The sequence below is a fragment of the Carlito syrichta genome, unplaced genomic scaffold (assembly GCF_000164805.1).
Source record: "Carlito syrichta isolate Samal-C Ts95f unplaced genomic scaffold, Tarsius_syrichta-2.0.1 Scaffold302423, whole genome shotgun sequence".
NCBI lineage: Eukaryota > Metazoa > Chordata > Mammalia > Primates > Tarsiidae > Carlito > Carlito syrichta.
This window is the reverse complement of record NW_007246519.1, coordinates 90,601-110,033: the sequence shown is the minus strand read 5'-3', so window position 1 is coordinate 110,033 and position 19,433 is coordinate 90,601. Positions and strand designations below refer to the sequence as shown.

Sequence of the window (19,433 nt, the reverse complement as noted above, 5' to 3'; positions counted from 1 at the left end):
AGCTCTCTTGATGGTCTCTTGCTTTGCAGAGGCTTTTCAGTTTGATGAGGTCCCACTTGTCTGTCTTTTGGCAGGGTTGTTTGGGGTTTTGATTAGGAATTGTTTGCCTGTTCCAGTTTCCATAAGAGTGTCTCCTGTGTTTTCTAAGATTCTTACAGTTTGAGGTTTTACATTTAGGTCTTTGATCCATTTAGAGTTGGTTTTTGTGTATGGTGATAGGGGTCCTGTTTCAGTCTTCTGCATTTGGTCAACCAGTTTTCCCAGCACCATTTACTGAATAGGTTCTCCTTGCTCTGGGGGTTGTTGGTGGAGGCTTTGTTGAAAATGAGTTGGTGGAGAAATTGTGGTTTTGCTTCTGTACTCTGTATCCTGTTTCATTGGTCTATATGCCTGTTCTTGTACCAGTACCAGGCTGTTTTGATTATTGTAGACTTATAGCAATGTTTTAAGTCTGGAAATGTGATATACCTCCCACTTTATTTTTTTTGCTAAGGATTGTTTTGACTATTCGTGGTCTTTTATGTTTTTATATAAATTTCTGTGTTGTCGTTTCCAGATTTGAGAAGAATGATGTTGGTAATTTAATGGGTATTGGCGCTGAATCTGTAGACTGCCTTTGGTAGTATGGCCATCTTAACAATGTTAATTCTTCCAACCCATGGGCATGGAAATATTTTTCCATTTGTTTGTATCTTCTTTGATTTCTTTGAGTAGTGTTTTGTAGTTTTTGTTGTAAAGGTCTTTCACTTTTCTGGCTAGGAAGATGTTGAGGCATTTTATTTTTTGTGTGGCTACTATTAATGGGATTGTGCTTTTTATTTGGTTCTCTGCTTATTTGTTGTGGGTGTATAACAATGCAGTGATCTTTTTTTGCCCCCAAAGTTTTAAAACAGTTTATTAGTGAGAAGAAGAGAAGAAAAAAGGAATATTAATGGCAGAAAGACCTGCCAAAGGCAAGTTTCTTAAAAAAAGAAAAACTGCCATGACTGTCTTTTGCATGTTGATTTTGTACCGAGACTTTGCCAGAGTCCTTTATCAGTGCATGTAGGTTTTTGCCAAATTTTCTTGCATTTTCAAGGTATAAGATCATATTGTCAGCAAAGAGGGATAGCTTAACTTTCTCTTTTCCTATTTGGATATGCTTTATTTCCTTCTCTTGTTTGCTTGCTCTGTCTAGGACTTCCAACACTATGTTGAACAGGAGGGATGAGAGTGGGCAGCCTTATCTTGTTCTGGTTTTCAGGGGGAAATGTTTCCAATTTCTGTCTGTTTAGCAGTATGTTGGCTGTGCGTTTCTTGTAGATGGCTCTTACTATTTTACAGTATGTTCTCTCTGTGCGTAGGTGTTCAAGGGTTTTTATCAAGAAGAGAATGCTGGCTTTTATTGAAAGCTTTTCCTGAGTCTCATGATATAATCATGTTCTTGTTTTTACATCTTTTCATGTATTTAATTACGTTTATGGTCTTTTAGATGTTGAACCATTCCTGCGTCCTGGGAATGAAACCAACTTGGTCATGGTAGATGATTTTTGAGTTGTGTTGTTGGATCTCATTTGCTAGAATCTTATTGAGAATTTTTGCATCTATGTTCACCAAGGATATTGACCTGTAGTTAATCTTTCTTTGTTGGATCTTTACCAGGTTTTGGTAGCGTTGTGATGTTAGCTTCATAAAATGATTTGGGGAGAGTTCTGTGTTTCTTGATTGCTTGGAATATTTTCAATAGGATTGATATCAGCTCCTCCTTGTATGTTTGTAGAATTCCACTGGAAAGCTTTCTGGTCCAGGTCTTTTTTTTTGTAGGTAGTTTTCTTATGGTGAAGTCAGTTTTCCTAATCATCACTGGCCTATTTAGGGTCTTCATTTCTTCTTGTTTCAATCTTGGAGGGTTGTGTGATATCAGAAAGGTCTTCATTTCATCTAGGTTTTCAAGTTTGTTTCCATACAGGTGTGCATAGTAATCTCTAATCTTTTGTATTTCTTTTGGGGTCAGTTGTGACTTGATCTTTTTCACTTCTGATTGTGTTTATTTGGGCTTTTTCTTGGTCAGTCTGGCTAGGGGTCCATCGATCTTGTTTATCTTTTCAAAGAACCAACTTTTTGTTTCGTAGATTTATTTTTACTATGATTTTTTTTGTCTTCTATGTCCTGAATTTGGGTTTTTAATTTGGTGATCTGGATTTTTCTGCTTAATTTACTTTTTGTTGGTCTTGCCTTTCCAGCTCCCTTAGGCTGTTAGCTTGTGATCATTTCATTTTCTCGATGTGTTCATTAGAGTTATGAATTCCCCTCTTAGTGATGTGCTTTCATGGCATCCCAGAGGTTTTGGTAAGATGTTTCTTTGTTTGCATTTGTTTCCAAAATTTTTAAATTTCTGTTTTGATTTCTGTGTTGACACACAGGAGTTGTTCAGTATCATGCTGTTTATTGTCCATGACTTTGTGGGTTTTGGGGGAATTTTGTTGTTGGTATTTATTTGTATTTCACTGTGGTCTGAGAAGGTGCGTGGCAGTATTTTGATCTTATGAAATTTGTTTATGTTTGATATGTGACTGAGTCTGTGGTGGATCTTGAAGGATATACCATGTGGTCATGAGTAGAATGTATATTCTGTGGTTGTTGGGTGGAGTGTTCTGTAGGTATGTATTAAGTCCATTTAGAGAAGCATCAAGTTGAAGTTCTGGATCTTCTTGTTAATTTTTTTGCCTTGATGATCTATTTAGGATATTAGTGGAGTATCTGAGTCACCAGCTATTATAGTGTTAGAGTTCATATCTTTTTTTAGTTTACTTAGTAGCTGTTTTATAAAAGCTGGTGCTCCTGTGTTGGTTGCATATATGTTTAGGATGGTTATTTCTTATTGGTGGATTGAACCTTTTATCATTATGCAGTGTCCTTCTGTATCTTTTTAAATTTTTGATAATTTAAGGGTTGTTTTGTCTGATAGTAAGATTTCTCTCTTCTTTTACCTGAAAATTTGTTTTCCATCCTCTTAACTTTGAGTCTGTGAGGTCATTTGTATTGTGATGTGTTTCTTGGAGGCAGCTAATGGTTGGGTTGTGGTCCCCTCCCCCCTCCCAATTTTCTATTCTGTGTCCTTTCAGTGGTGCATTTATTCCATTAATGTACAGGCTGATTATTGAGATGTGAGAGTTTATTGTCATGAGGGTCTTATACATTTCTTTTTTGTTGTTGCTCTTTGTTTCTTTGTTGATTTTCTTTTGGTTTTTGCATTGATGTGTGTGTGTTTTCAGTTTTCAGTCGTGATACATGCTGTGTTGAGTCTCCGTTTTCCTGTGTTCTTGGGAAAAGCGTGTTTGTTCCTCTTTTCCTTTCTTTTGTGCTTAGTACCTTCCTACGTGTCTTTTGTAGAGCTGATCCAGAGGCAGCATAAATTCTTATGGGTTGAATGTCTGGGAAGGATTTTAATTCTCCATTACTAATGAAACTTGCCTTAACTGGGTAGGAAATTCTTGGTTGATTTTCTACCAAGAAAAAAAAATTATTTTTCCTTGAGAAATTTGAAGATTGGATCCCAGTCTCTTCTAGCCTGTAGTGTTTCTGTAGATAAGTGTGCTGCTATTCTAATTTGTCTTCCCTGGTAGGTAGTCTGACATTTTTCTTGCTGCCTTGAAGACTTTGTCTTTCATAACTACTTTGTACAAGTGAATTACTAGGAGTTGGTCTTCTCGTTTGATTCCTTTCAGTGTTTCTCTGAATCTCTTGTGTTTGGTTAGTTATGTCTCTTACATGATGAGGGAAATTTTCTTGAATAATCTCGTGAAATGTTTGTTCCAAGGTGGTTTCTGTCTCCCTGTCTCAGGAATGCCGATCAGGTGTAAGTTTGACCTCTTAATATAATCACACATCTCTTGGAGGCTTTGTTTTGTCTTTTTAAGCTTCCTGTCTATGTTTTTGGTTAGTTCCATATTTTGGTCTTCAGGCTCTAAGATTCTTCTGTTTGGTTAATTGTGCTTTCCATGCTTGTCAGTTTATTTCATTTACTGTATTATTTATTGCCATCATCTCAGTTATCAACTTTTTCATTTTTTTTCTTGCCTTTATTCATTTCTGTTTATCCTGTCCATTAATACCTTGATATCTGGATTTGTAGTTTCAGACTAGTCCGTCCGGGGGCTCTTCATTATTTGAGTTCTGGAGTCTATATTTTCAGTGCTATTTTTCCAGGGATCTGGGGAGTACCTATGTTCTTCTGTTGATTCTTCTTCATTTGTGATGGATTCTCTACCCCCTTTTTTTCTTCTCTCCTTAATTTCATTGCTCAGTGATAGGGAGATAGCTTTCACTTCTGTTTGCTCAATCCCTCATTCTTCCTTAGATAGATCCTCTGGATTTGTTCAGTTTTGAACCCAGGTTACAGATGGGGGGATTGTGTTGTCTTTTTGCAGTTTTGAGATTTGATTAAGGTATAATGGGGGGAGCTGTGGTTCAGAAGCTACCTGCAGATCACAGTATTTGCTGACTGGGTGTGGGCTCCCTGGAACCTACTTCTCAGCATCTTCCAGTATGTCCATGTAGTGGGAGTATATGTATATCCCCTGAAACCAAAATGAGTTAAGAGAAAGGAAAAGAATAAAGAAAGAAGAAGGGAGATTAAAGGAAGATGAAAGAAGAAGGGAAATCAAAAGTAAAGAACAACAAAAAAATATCAAAGATGCACTCACCCTCAAGTATACCCATATGCAAAAAAAGAGGGCACAAAAGGGGCAAATCAAATCAGAAGACACACAGAAGGATATGTATGGAGAGGGGGTGGGGAACGGAGCTCCCTCTTGTCACTGTTTCTGGGACTTCAGGTTTTTTTCCTTTTTTTTTTCTTTTATTGGCATGTTCCAAGCACTGATCCTTTTGGTACCATGGTAGGGAGCAGGCTCTGGTCTCTAGACCCTCCCCTGTGCTCTTAGCACAGACTGACCAAGCCACTCTCTTCTTAGGTCAGATGCCCCAGAGACTGCTTGAGAAGGGAGGAGTGAATCAGATCAAGACTCACCTCAATTTGTCTGCTGCTAGGTATCCCAGTCCGATTGCACGTGTCTGTATTTTGTCCAGTGTGGGGGGGTGGGGCATCTGTCTTTCTGCTATGGTGGGTACACTTGGAGTATCTTCTCTGGGCCAATGATAGTTGATTCCAGAGGGGTGCAGCAGTTGCCTCTCAGTCTCAGGATGCAGGCTGCTCAGAATTGGGTGAGCTAGAGCAGGTTTCTGCTTGACTCCAGGGCAGAGAAAATGGCATCACCCATGTCTTCTCTTCCCTTGGGGAGGTCAGCTTCAGATTTCTTCCCTGCGCTTTCTCCTGGGTCCCCACTGCTAGTGCCTGGCTTGTTGCTGCAGGTGATGGTGTGGGCCAGGTGCCAGGTACCCAGAGACTGCTGATTTCTGCTACCTTGAATTCAGAGCAGTGGTCAATTACAGCCACTTCTGCAGAGGAGGCCAGGGTGCTTGATCTTGCATCTTTACTCAGTTGTACATTGGCTCACCCACTTGGAGACACACACACACATGTGAATTCGTCTTTATGCCTACTCACCAATGTATGGACTCACATATTCTGACCAGTTTCCCCAAATTATTCTTTTTTTGGTGTGTGTGTTGGAGTCTCACTTGGTTGCCCAGACTGGAGTGCAGTGGCCGCTCCCGGCCACTGCAGCCTCACCTGCTGGGCTCCGACGATCCTTCCGCCTCAGCCTTCCGAGTAGCTGGAATTACAGGCATGCACTACCATGCCTGGCTGATTTTTTAATTTTTATTGTAGAGATGATGTCTCGCTGCCCAGGCAGGTCTCGAACCCGCGGGCTCAGGTAATCCACTCACCTCAGCCTCCCAAAGGCGCGAGATTACAGGCTGTGCCACCGAGCCCGGCCCAAAGTTATTCTTAATAGCTTTTGTTTACATAGATTATCTGTATAGATATTTATTATCCAGGAAATTATTTATTTTAAGATTTCTTTTAAAAGAAGAAACTTATTGCATAATATCATAAATAATACAGTTTAAAGTATAAGATGACTATTTTCCAAAACAAAAAAAAAATTAGTTGGGAGACTAGCATGTTTTATATTTATGGAAATCTCTTTAATATCTGACTTAATAGTAGATAATTGGTGCATTAGTCCATTAGTCAGGATTCTCCAGAGAAGCAGAACCAATACAATGGAGGTATAGATAGATAGATAGATAGTTAGATGGATAGATAGATAGATCTACCTATCTATGTATAAATATTTACATTGATATTTATTATAAGGAATTGGCTTATGTGATTATGGAGACTGAGAAGCCCTGAGATCTGTGAGCGGGTATAGTACCAGTTCAAGTCCAAAGGCATGAGAGCCAGGATAGCCAGTTTTGATCTGTGTCTGAAGACATAAGATCCTCCAGCTGGAAGACCATCAGGCAGAGAGAGCAGATTCGCCCTTGTTCAGCCTTTTGTTCTGTTTAGGCCTTCAGTGGATTGGCTCAGGCCTACCCACATTGAGGAGAGTCTTACTCTGTTGCCCAGACTGGAGTGCAGTGGCACGCTCATGGCCACCACAGCCTTCACCTGCTGGGCTCTGTCAATCCTTCCGCCTCAGCCTTCCAAGTAGCTGGAACTACAGGCACGCGCTACCACGCCCGGCTAATTTTTTGATTTATTGTAGAGATGAGGTCTTGCCAAGTTGCCCAGGCAGGTCTCGAACCCGCAGGCTCAGGCAGTCTACTCACCTTGGCCTCCCGAAGCACAAGATTACAGGCTGAGCCACCAAGTCCGGCTCATAATAATGTTTAATTAAGTATCTGGACACTCCGTGACCCAGTCAATTTGACACATAAAATTAACTGTAATAGCTAATTTTTGTATCTGTATATGTATTCAGTTGGTTGGGATATATCATTTTGATTGAGTATGTGAAGACAATCTGGCCTCACATAGATACCAGGGGAACCAAAAAAAACCCTGGGGTTTATTTATAAAAGATTGTGTATTCTTATATGTTTAGATTTCAGTCACCTTCAAAGTACTCTCTGTTTGATATAATACACCTATCAAAATGCTTTTCTACTGCTCAAAACAGTTTTTGAACAGGTCAATTTTGATGCCTTTTAGTGCTTCTGCTGTGTTGTGTTTTACTTCTTTCACATTGACAAAATGCTTCCAGACTATTTTCATCTGGGGAAACAAAAAAAGTCACTGAGGGTGAGATCATGTGAATAGGGAGGGTGGGGCAAGGGAGGTCATGCTGTTTTTGGTCAAAAACTGCAGAACACTCAGGTGTGGGCAGGTGTACTTGTAAATAAAGTGGGCTACTATGTTGAAAGAATCTTAAAAAAAAAAATTCACTGAAGCTGAACTTAGCCTCTCACAACAATGCTAGCTGGTACACTGATGCTGATGGGTTCCTAGAACACTTACCCAGCAGGGAAAGCCTGTACTACACAGGATTCACCCTCCAAAAAATAATTCAATTTTTTTGGGCCCCATCTTGTATGTAGTTGGAAAAAGGAGGCTGTCATAGATTCCTTGAAAGGGTGTCAGTTACCCTTGGACCATACTTTGAGAAACACTTATCTATAACATAGTCATAAACTTTGAAGAAATGTAATAATTGTGACCAAATAGGAAAAAAACTCATATACGATTATTGGAGGAAAAATGCAGCTTTACTCAGAATGGTTAAATATTTAAGGTTTATTATATAATAACTTGACTATCAGATTTCTTCTAGCACCTTCAGGTTCTCCTAAATTGCAATGGTGAAAATGTGAAAGATATGGAGGAAGGAAGGTTTGCTATCACTGAGAGAAAGGAGTTAAGATAATCCTTGACCAGAAAAGGCACAGTATTCTGGTCCATTACATGGAAGGAGATTATTTTGGGTTGATTTGTGCTCTCGACATCCCTAGTACCTCACAATATGACCTCATTTAGAAATAGGGTGATTGCCTATGTAATTAATTATTCAAGTTAGGATGAGGTCATACTGGAGTAGGTTGTGTCCTTAATCTAATAAGAGTGTCCTTATAAGAGAGGAAAGTGCCTTGTGAGGAGAAAAACACATGGGGAGAAGGGTGGTCATGTGAAGATGAAAGCAGAATTGGAGTTATACTGCCTGAAACCAAGGAATGCCTACGTCTTCCAAGAATGTAAAAATAGTGAGGACAAATCCTCTCCTGGAGGATCCAGAGGGAGCATGACCCTGCCAACACCTTAATTTCAGACTTCTGGCCTTTAGAATTGTGAGAGAATAAATTTTCATTGCTTTAAGCCACCTCGTTAGTGTCACTTTTTTTTGGCAGCCCTAGGAAACTTATACTAGGGACATATTCCTAAACAATATTTACTGGGGGCCTATTTGTGATAGAACACAGGTCAAAAATTGATGTCTTCCTTTTGCCCCCGTCTTAAAAAATGTGAACCATGATGGATCCTAAAGCACTTCATTTCTGCCTTTATGCCTGGGTTCCTCTGAATAGCTGAAACATGCCACTTTGTAGTTCTCTTCTCCTTCTGATTATTCTATCATTATTCATCCTTGTTGCTGTCATCTGAGTTACCTTTGTATTTTCATTGAGAACTATAGCTCTTGCTGCATTGTCTTCCTCTTTTTTTTTTTTTTTTTTTGAGTCGGAGTCTCACTGTCACCCAGGCTGAAGTACAGTGGCACACTCACAGCCACCACAGCCTCAAACTGCTGGACTCAGGCGATCCTTTCACATCAGCCTTCCAAGTAGCTGGAACCACAGGCATGTGCCACCATGCCCAGCTAATTTTTTGATTTATTGTAGAGACGAGGTCTTGCCAAGTTGCCTAGGGTGGTCTTGAACCTGTGAGCTCAGGTAATTCTCTCACTTCTGCTTTCCAAAGGGCTGGGATTACAGGCGTGAGCCACCATGCCCAGCCATCTTCCTCTTTTATTTGTTTCTTTCACTTCAATATATATTACCCATCCAGGATCTGAAGTTCTCAGATCTTTTATCTAACCTACAGACATCTCCCTTCTAGGTTACTCGTCCCATGGCCTAGACCCTGTCATCATCAGCAACTTGAGTACACATGTCCCATCCTCTTTTCCTTTCCAACTATTGCCTGATTTAATATTCTGCTGCCTGTTACAGTGACATTTTCAAGAGTTGTCTACATTTTCTGTTTACATTTCCTGATATCCTTTCCTCATTTAAAACAATTATTGAGGTAAGGTTAAATATATTGAAATGTACTCTTTTAGATTTATAGTTTGTCAAGTAAACTTTAACAGATATATATGGTTATGCAGCCACCACCTTATTTCAGATACACAACATTACCATCATCCCAGAAAAGTTCCATGTGTCCCTTTGAAGTCAGTCACCTCCTCTACCTCTAGTCCCTGACAACTATTGATTTGATTTCTATCCTTTTAGTTTTTCCTTTTCTGAATAATACAGTATGTAGACTTTTGAATCTGACTTTCTTTTGGCACATACTTTTGCAATTCACCCATGTTGTTGCATGTATCAGCCACTTGTTCCACTGTAATTTTTATTGCTGAATAGTATTCCATTTGTGTTTAGGTTTTTGAGTAGACATATGGCTTTATAAGAAAGTGTCCAACTGTTTTCCAAAGTGGTTATACTAGTCTGCATTCCCAGTAGTGTGTGAAAATTCTTGTTACTTTGCATTCTTGCCAGCTCTTGGTATTATCAGTTTTAAAAAATATTTGAACACTCTAGAGTGTATTATGTGTGCCTCATCATGGTTTTATGTTTCCTTCTGGTGTCTCAATGTGATTTATTTTTATTTTTTATTTTTTGTGTTGGAGTCTCACTCTGTCACCCAGACTGGAGTGCAGTGGCACACTCCGGGCCACCGCAGGCTCGACCTGCTGGACTCCGGCGATCCTTCCGCCTTAGCCTTCCAAGTAGCTGGAACTACAGGCGTGTGCTACCATGCCCGGTTAATTTTTGATTTATTGTAGAGACGATATCTCGCCGAATTGCCTGGGCGGGTCTTGAACCCACAGACTCAGGCAATCCGCTAGCCTTGGCCTCCCAAAGTGCTGGGATTACAGGCTGGGCCACCGAGCCCAGCCTCAATGTGGTTTTAATATGCATTTCCCTAATGACTAATGATATTGAACAGCCTTTTGTATGCTTATTTGCCCTCCTTTTTTTTAAAAGAAAAAATAGTGAAAAATCTGTTTAAATCTCTTCATTTCTTATGGCTGTTTTTTTCATTTTTTGAACTTTGCAAATCCTTTATCAGATATATCTTCTACAAAAACAGTATGGTTTGTCTTTGCATTTTCCTATTGGAATGCAGGAATTTTAAGTTTGGTGAAACTTTTGTTTATTGATCTTTTTTGTCCTTTTGTAATTTTTACTTCTTATGTCTAGTCTGAGAAATCTTGGCCTAATCCTAAGTCACAAAGATTTTCTCCTGTTTTCTTTTAGACCAGGGTTTCTCAACTCTGGCATTATTGGCATTTTGAGCCAAATAATTCTTTGTTGTGGAGGACTGTCTTGTGTATTTTAAGATGTTTAGTGGCATCCCTGGCCTCCTCCCACCAGCTATCAGTAATACTCCCCCAAGTTGTAACCATCAAAAATGTTTTCTGGCTGGGCGTGGTGGCTCAAGCCTGTAATCCCAGCACTTTCGGAGGCCAGTGTGAAAGGATTGCCTGAGTCCATGGGTTGGAGATCAGCCTGAGCAGCTTGGCAAGACCTCATCTCCATAATAAATCAAAAAATTAGCCGGGTGTGGTAGCGTGTGCCTGTAGTTCTGGCTTGGAAGGCTGAGGTGGAAGGATTGCCTGAGCCCAGCGGGTCAACCCTGGGGTGGCCATGAGCGTGCCACTGCACTCCAGCCTGGGCGACGGAGTGAGACTCTAACTCAAAGAAATAAAAGGCTTTCTACCATTGCCAGATTTCACGTTTGAAGGGAGCAGGGTATCAAAATCTTCCCCAGTTGAGAACCACTGTTTCAGAAGTTTTATAGTTTTAAGTCTTACATTTATGTTTATGATTCATTTTGAGTTGGTTATTGTATATGGTGTGAAGTAAGAGTTTAGCTGCATTTTCTTACATGTGAATATCGAATTGCTATTCCAGCACCATTTGCTATCTTGACATCCTTGTCAAAAGTAAATTGACATTATATATGGGTCTATTTCTGTACTCTCTATTCCATTTATATATCGATACTCATACCAGTATTACATTCTTAATTTCTACATTGTCTTAAAATCAGGTTGTGAATTCTCTCGCTTTGTTCTTTTTAAAAATGTTTTTTTAAATTTTTGATTCTTTGGATTTCTTTATACATTTTAGAATTAGCTTGTCAATTTCTATTTTAAAAGCTTGCTGGAATTTTTTTCATTTCTTTTTTGTTTTGTTTTTGAGTTGGGGTCTCACTGTCACCCAGGCTGGAGTGCAGTGGCATGATCACAGCTCACTGCAGCCTCGACCTGCGGAGCTCAGGTAATCCTTCTCCCTCAGCCTCCCGAGTAGCTGGGACTACAGGTGCATGCCACCATGCCCAGCTAATTTTTTGATTTTTTTTTTTTTTTGTAGAGATGTGGTCTCACTATGTTGCCCAGTCTGGTCTCAAACTCCTAGGCTCAGACAATCTCCCACTTTGGCCTCCCAAAGTGCTGGGATTATGGGGGTGAGCCACCATTCCCAGTCTCTGTTGGAATTTTGATTAAGATTGCATTGAATCTATAAATCAATTTGGGAAGAATGGATATCTTAGCAATATTGAGTTTTCTAATTCATAAGCACAAGAGTTCTGTTCATTTATTTAGGCTGTTAATTTCTTCATCAGTGTCTTCAGTGTACCAATCTTACAAATGGTTTGTTAGACTTAATTGGTATTTTTAGGAATTTCAGTTTCTTATTGTTCACTACAAGTATATGGAAATATAATAGACTTTTTATATTGCTCTTGTATCCTATGATCTTTCTAGCACTTACTATTTTTAGTAGCTTTTTTGTAGATTCTTTAGGACTTTCTATGCAGATAATCATATCAACTTTATATTTTATTTTTTCCTTTTTAACATATTTGCCCTTCCTTGCTTCCTTCCTTCCATCTTATTACACTGACGAGGCTCCGCCTGCTTTTCTGCTTAATCTACTTTGAGTCCTGACCCCAACCCTGTGAAAGCCTGTGTCGCCAACAGTATTTGCACAGTTGTGAATACAGCGACTACTCTTCTGTGCTCATCTTAGGTACAGTAAATCGTACTTGACACTGTTAACCGTCGTATAGCTCCTTAAAAGCATTTTCTTTCTTGGCATCTTTGTGCTCGGGCTTTCTCTCTCAATACCCTTTGCTGCTAACCCTCAAAATCAAAATTTGTCGCTGTGGACCGGAGCATGACTCAAATGTGGTTTGCAGCAAAACACACTTTTTTTAGCATAGTGTTTTAAACATTTTGAAATAGAATGCCTTAAAGTGAGTATGTAGTGTATAGTTAGTCATAGGTCCTCCTCTTACTCTCTTACTCTGGGACTCCTACACACATTGGAGTTTTTTTTTTTTCCTTAACCTCTGCTTGAAATGTGGGAATGTTCTTGGTTCTCATCCAGCTCCAAGGCTTTAAATATATCTGTATACTGATAAATCCCAGATTAGTATCTCCAGCTTTTCTGCTTCAAAATTTATATTTGTCTGAATGCTTATTTGTCATCTCTACTCACATCTGTCAAAACTATTTACTGGCTGGGCGCCGTGGATCGAGCCTATAATCCCAGCACTTTCAGAGGCCGAGGTGAGAGGATTGCCTGAGCCCATGGGTTTGAGACCACCCTGGGCAACTTGGTGAGACCTCATCGCTACAATAAATCAAAAAGTTAGCTGGGTATGGTAGTGCACCTGTAGTTTGACGACTTGGAATGCCGAGGTGGAAGGATTGCCAGAGCCCAGGAGGGATGCTGGGATGGCCATGAGCATGCCACTGCATTCCAGCCTGGGCGATGGAGTGAGACTAACTAAAAAAAAAGAAAATAATATATGTATATAACTAAAATATATATATATGTATTTTTCTTTGTCAGCCTTTTTATATCGATTTAAAAGGTATAACACAAAAACTCCTTGTATGATAAAACATCACAACAGAATACATAATGCAGAAAGAAAAGAAATGTTGAACAGAGGTTATTTAAAAATTCATTTTATGAAGGGAAGTTTTAAGAGTGTGTTTGCTTGGGAGAGGAATGGTTCAGTAATGAGATAAAAATGGATGAAGGAAAATGGGAGAGTCACATAGGACAGAAATTATTTTTAAAAATATAATGAGATGGGAATGCCTTTAAGTTTAAGAGTTAGAGAGACTTTTGTTAAGTCATAAGATAGAAGTGTATCCGATAATGAGGCTGTATATCAAATGGTAGGGAGACAAGAGTGATTCTGTGCACTGTTGTATGCTTATTGAAATAGGAGTTGAGATCATCAGTTGAAAACGAGGAAGTAGAGAGTTCAGTAGTTCTGAGGAAAGGAGGTATGGAATTTCAACTCACCAGGAAAATGTAGTAGGATTTCTAAGCAATACTGAGTGCCCTTGAGGTTTAATGTCATCAGTTAATGAAAAATCAGTCAATTTGGGTATGTGATTTCTCCAACACATCCATATTTGGATCCATACAAGGAGAAGGTTCAATCAGTGTTAGTTTTTGCCAAATAGAATAGTAGGAGAAAAAGACAAGAAAGTTAAGGGTGTTTGCAAGGCAGTAATTATAAGGATGACTACAAACTCTCAGAGCAGTAAAGAGGGAAATGCAGATGAAAAAGGAATGATGAAAAGTATAAGTAACAGAATAGTTGCCTTCATGAAGTTAAAGAATAAGTGTATGGGCAGGAAGACGAGTGGATGCGTCTCTCAGTAGTGAGGAGTTAAGCTGTGGGACTCAAGGCTCAAGGCATGGTCAAAGCGGCTGAGAGGTGAGTCATGGGACCACAGATTTTTGCTCTAGAGAGAGTCACAAAATGATTCGAATTCTCCTGTTTTGAAGCTTTTCATTGGCCCACTATCCCCTATGGAATGGAGCATTCTCAAAAGAAAAAAATTAATCATTTTCTTTTTGGTCGGAGTCTCACTCCATCGCCCAGGCTAGAGTGCAGTGACACACGCTCACGGCCACCCCCACGTTGACCTGCTGGGCTCTGGCGATCCTTCCACCTTAGCCTTCCAACTAGCTGGAACTACAGGCACCTGCTATCACAGCCAGTTAATTTTTGATTTATTGTAGAGACAAGGTCTTGCCAAATTGTCTGGGCTGGTCTCGAACCCGTGGGCTCGGGCAATCCACTCGCCTCGGCCTCCCAAAGTGCTGGGATTACAGGCTGAACCTCCAAGCCCAGCCAATCATTTTCATATTCCTTTTATTTTCAAGTATTAGAAAGATGGAAAGCATGTTTTCACTAGCAATTTGATGTTCTAGATCTGACTAATTTATCCATTGTAGAAGGGATTTTGGAATGTCAAAAGTCTGCTGTTGTATAATCTCACAAACCATAGATGAGTACTGTTAATATTTTAGAATATTTCTCTTCAAACTTTTTTTGCATATATATAACTGATATTATGTAGTAGAGAGTGGATATCTTTTTATAAAAAACTTACTGTATGAGAATTTTATTTAACTTTGCATGCTGAAAATACCTCATCAAAAACAAAACTCTTTTTAGAAAATGTGAAAATCTTTCTAAATTGTAATACATCATCTTTTTTATGGATTCATGGTATCTGGGAATTAAAAGATCTATATTCTCTTAACATTTCAGTTGATTAAGGAAGAAGAGTATCTATCTAGTAATAAAATAATTACATTACAAAGTAATGCAAATCTGTACATTGTATATCTAAGATTGCATTCAATATAATATCATTTTTTCATGTTTTCATTTAGATACATTCCTAGTAAATACAGTCCAGAAAAAAAGCTTCCAGTTAAATAGACTTTATACAAATCTATCAATTTGTAGAGGTGGCCTAGGATTGCTAAGGAGGAAATTGAGAAAGTTATGATAGTACCAACCAACTATCAAAAAGATTTTTGGATCTGATAGATTCATGGGTTAAATAGTTTAAATTTTTAAGGAAAATTGAATTTTCTTGTAGAGTACAAAGTTATATAACAAGGTTAGAAAGTAAAGCAAGTATTCTAAAATGCTGATTAACCTTATTTATAATCATATACATATATTAAAATGTTAAAGAATATGTGAACATATATGATTTAAAAGTCTGATCTACCCGTCCAAGTAAGATATATGAAGACGTTTCAATATAAAGAAGTTTGTTGACTTGGGAGGCTGAGAACCCAGAAGTTCAAGTTCAAGAAGTTAAAGTATGTAGCCTGGGCAATATAGTGAGACCCTGTCTATAAAAAAAAAAGTTGCTATCCTTTATCAGGCTTCATTGGGCAAAAAAGATGCTACAATGTAGTTTGATATTATTTAGTGCTCCTTTCTAATCAAATTATTTAAAAATAAAAGAATACTTTCATAGTGTGATAAGAATATTCTTAATTATTAGCTAATTTAGAAGGAAGATACCTTTAAAACTGGTCATCATTTAGTATTTAATTCAACTTTGACATTGTGATTCAGTGTAGCCTGTGGATTAGTGCCAGTCCATGAATTGCTTGGTACTGACCTGTCAAGAGGTAGCAATACTACCAATCTCTTAAAGTATTCAAGAATCACTGGCATTTCTGTTGTATTTTTTAACAGTTATTTATCATCTTTAAGTCAACAGATGAGTATCAAAATTGAGAGGAAGTGTTTAGAAACTTTTATAGTAGTTTGTCAGAGTAATTTTATCTTTTTTTTAGAACTAGAAATCAAACATTTGGGCTTGTGGTTTATATTTTGAGCTTATATACCTTTTAAATTCAATTCTTGTTATTTTTACTAGTTTAAAAATTAGCATCTTTATTATTAATTTTATTAGCATTTTAATAAAGTGTCAGTCTGTGATGAATTGGAAGAATGGAAAACTTGTCCTTATAGTTTCAGAAGCAGTGCTCTGAGTCATGCCAATAATGTAAGAGTAAATATTTGGAAGAGACAAATGTACCACTGTTCATGGGTGATATGATAATGTTTTATACTGAGAAGTAGCAGTCCTTTAGAAACTAATACAGCTAATAAAAACTTAGTAAAGTAGTCGCATGTAGAGAATATAGTACCTTCAGGTTTGAACTTTTTTTTTCCAGTTTTATTATGATCAAATTGTAAATATCATCTAGTATCAAATCTACTGATTTAATGATGAGAACTAACTGTTAAAAATATAGCAGAAAAAATACTTCAAGAGATTAAAAGTGCAGCTATAAAGGACAAAATTATGGACTTCCCTGCAACTTGGATGGATTTAGAGTCCGTCTTACTCAGTGCCTTCTCACAGAAACAAAGAAAAAAGTACTGGCTGGGTGCGGTGGCTCATGCCTATAATCCCAGCAGTTTGGGAGGCCCAGGTGAGAGGATTGCCTGAGTTTACAGGTTCGAGACCAACCTGGGCAACTTGGGGAGACCTCATCCCTGCAATAATTAAAAATTAGCCAGGTGTGGTGGCACATGCCTGTAGTTCCAGCTACTTGGAAGGCTGAGGTGGAAGGATCGCCTGAACCCAGCAGGTTGAGGCTGCAGTGGCCATGAGTGTGCCACTGCACTTCAGCCTGGGCAACTGAGACGCCAACTCCAAAAAAAAAGAAAAGAAAAAAAAAAAAAAAACTGAGTACCAAATGTTCTTACTCATAAGTGGACTCTGAACATTTATCATAATACTATATGAAAGGGATCGGCAGTAGTGGGTCACTGCCAGGGGAAGAGGGGGCACATAACAATAATAAAGGTACCTGATTCCCAAACCAGGCAAAGTGAGGACCAATGGGAGGCCCAAACTTCACCTGTAAAATGACCACTTATGTACCTAATCCTGAATTGTACCCCATGTCATTAAAATAAAAAAAAAAAGAGAGATTGGTAGATGGGAAAAGGTCTGAAATATAGTTAATATTGTAAGAAACATAGAAAGAACAACTTTTTACATTTTCCAAACTTTGATAAGAATATTATTGCATAGGAAACTATTTGCTACATGAGTGGACATTTTAATGTAAATGTTAATGTGTATGGTAACTCAGTTAATGACAACATATTTTTCTTTAAAATTGTTTTAGAGAGTGGAATCTTGGCATCGTCTTTCTCAAGAAATAGACTCTTCCCAAACCTTGGATACATCTCAAGCCAGGTTTAATGACAGAACTGAAGAGACTGAAGTGTCTGACTACCCTTCTCTGGAAGAGGGTGTATTGACTCAATCAGAAAATCAAGTAAAGGAACCCAGCAGAGATCTCTTATGTTCTCCCTTGCTAGGTAATGCCTCTTTATTTTAGCTAAAAGTAAAACCTTGCATTTGTAGAACAGTTTTGGGGGTCTGCAGGTCTAGTTATATTACATATGCAGTTGCCCCTCATTTTATCATGCCCTATTACTCACAGAAGGCAAAAAGGTGACAACTTCCTCTCTAGTATGTGTGCCTCCTCAGTCCTGAATTTGCAGTTGTTCTTGGAATAAATCACCTATTATCTTTTGACTGGTTCTCTTAGCAGTGAAGGCTCCATGATCATTAAAAACAAAATGTTCATATTTACCTCATTTGATTCTTGGAATTAATTAAGGCACATGTTTTTATCCTCAGCTTTCAAACCAAAAAATTGAGGTAAAGAGCTTGAATGGCTTGTCTAAGGTTGATCTTACTGCTTTCCTCTGTTTAGTATAGAACTGATTTATTAGCTCTTTACAAAAGGTAAACTTCAGGTACTTTTCAGATTATCAAAGGATTCAGTAATGAAGATGATTTTATGATTTTGATGGAGAAGCATGAATAGGACTTAGTTCAACAAGTTCTTTTCAAACAGAAGCTAGTGCTATCCAAGTAAAGATATTAGTGCCAGTGCATTCTACGATGTGGATCATTAGAGTCAATTTTAGGTCCACTTTTTTTCTGGAGTCAAGGTATTACTCTGAGACTCTGCAGTGCAGCTTGAGTACAGTGGCACAATCACAGCTCACCATAGCCTCTAACTCCTGAGCTTCAGTGATTCTCCTGCCTCAGCCTCCTGAGTAGCTGGGACTACAGGCACATACCACAATGCCTGGCTAATTTTTTAATTTTTTGTGGAGATTAGGACTTGCTATGTTGCCAAGGCTGGTCTTAAACTTCTGGGCTCAAGCAGTCTTCTAGCCTCAGCCTCTTAAAGTGCTGGGATTACAGGCGTGAGCCACTGCATCTGGCCATACATTTTAAGAAAGATTGACAAAATTAGAGTACCTTTATGGGAGGAGGTGACTATGGTAGATGAAAAGAAGACTTTGCTGTGATCAAATGTTTGAAGTACTGTCATACTAAAGAGGACACAACTTAATTTTTGTTCATTCATTTTTGTAACAAATATCTAAGTGCCTGCTGTATGTGTCCTAGGAACATTTAGATAAAAGTTACTTCTCTGAGAAGGCAGTCCACTAAGCAGAAAATAACAATACCATTGAATGAGTATTATAATGGTCTAGAGCAGGAGTCTACAAACTATAGCTGATAGGCCTAGGTTTGATTTTGTACTGTCCATGAACTGAGAATGATTTTTGCATTTTTAAAGTATTGTAAAAGCAGACAAAAGTATGTGCTGCAGATGATATGTGATCAACAAAACCTAACATATTTACCATCTGTCTCTTTTTTTGTGTGTGTGTGGGTTGGAATCTCACTCTGTCACCCGCTCCCGGCCACTCCTGACCACCGCAGCCTCAACTTGCTGGGCTCCGGCGATCCTTCTGCCTCAGCTTTCCAAGTAGCTAGAACTACAGGTGTGCACTACCACACCCGACTAATTTTTTGATTTATTGTAGAGATGAGGTCTCGCCAAGTTGCCCAGGTGGGTCTTGAGCCCACAGGCTCAGGCAATCCACTCACCTCAGCCTCCCAAGGCGCAGGATTACAGGCTGAGCCACCGAGCCCGGTTTACTATCTGTCTCTTAAAAAAAAAATTGTTAACTCCTAGCCCAGAGATTAAAATGAATATATAACTTAAAGGGAGGCTTGATGTAAGAAATAACTGTCTAATAGAGCCATTTAATAACTGTCTAATAGAGTCATTTAATGGTAAAGGTTATATAACAGCAACAACCAAAAAACGAGTTTTATATCATTGCAAAATGTCTGCAAAATTTTGTAATAGAAAGGTTTCAGCACTGTGTAGGAGATTGCGCTTATGTGACCTCTGAAATGTTTTCTGATGTAAAATTCTGTAACTCTAGCTTTTCATTTACTGTAGGTAAAATAGTAAATGAAATTTTTGGAGCTGATGCCTAGATCTGATGGGCAGAGAAAATTCCATCATTGCTGTTTTGTTATGCATAGCTGCTATCTTAGTGGTATTTAGGCTGT

General features: G+C 38.5%; 1 protein-coding gene across 1 annotated transcript in view; it reads left to right on the top strand.

The window, feature by feature from the left end:
* ALMS1 (ALMS1, centrosome and basal body associated protein) overlaps positions 1-19,433 on the top strand; it is a gene marked incomplete at its 3' end in the record, with an annotated part of 133,449 nt that overhangs the window by 23,653 nt on the left and 90,363 nt on the right. Inside the window, exon 3 of the mRNA XM_008056627.1 lies at positions 17,167-17,362. Coding sequence (XP_008054818.1) covers positions 17,167-17,362 — 196 coding nt within the window. The remainder of the gene's footprint in view (positions 1-17,166; positions 17,363-19,433) is intronic.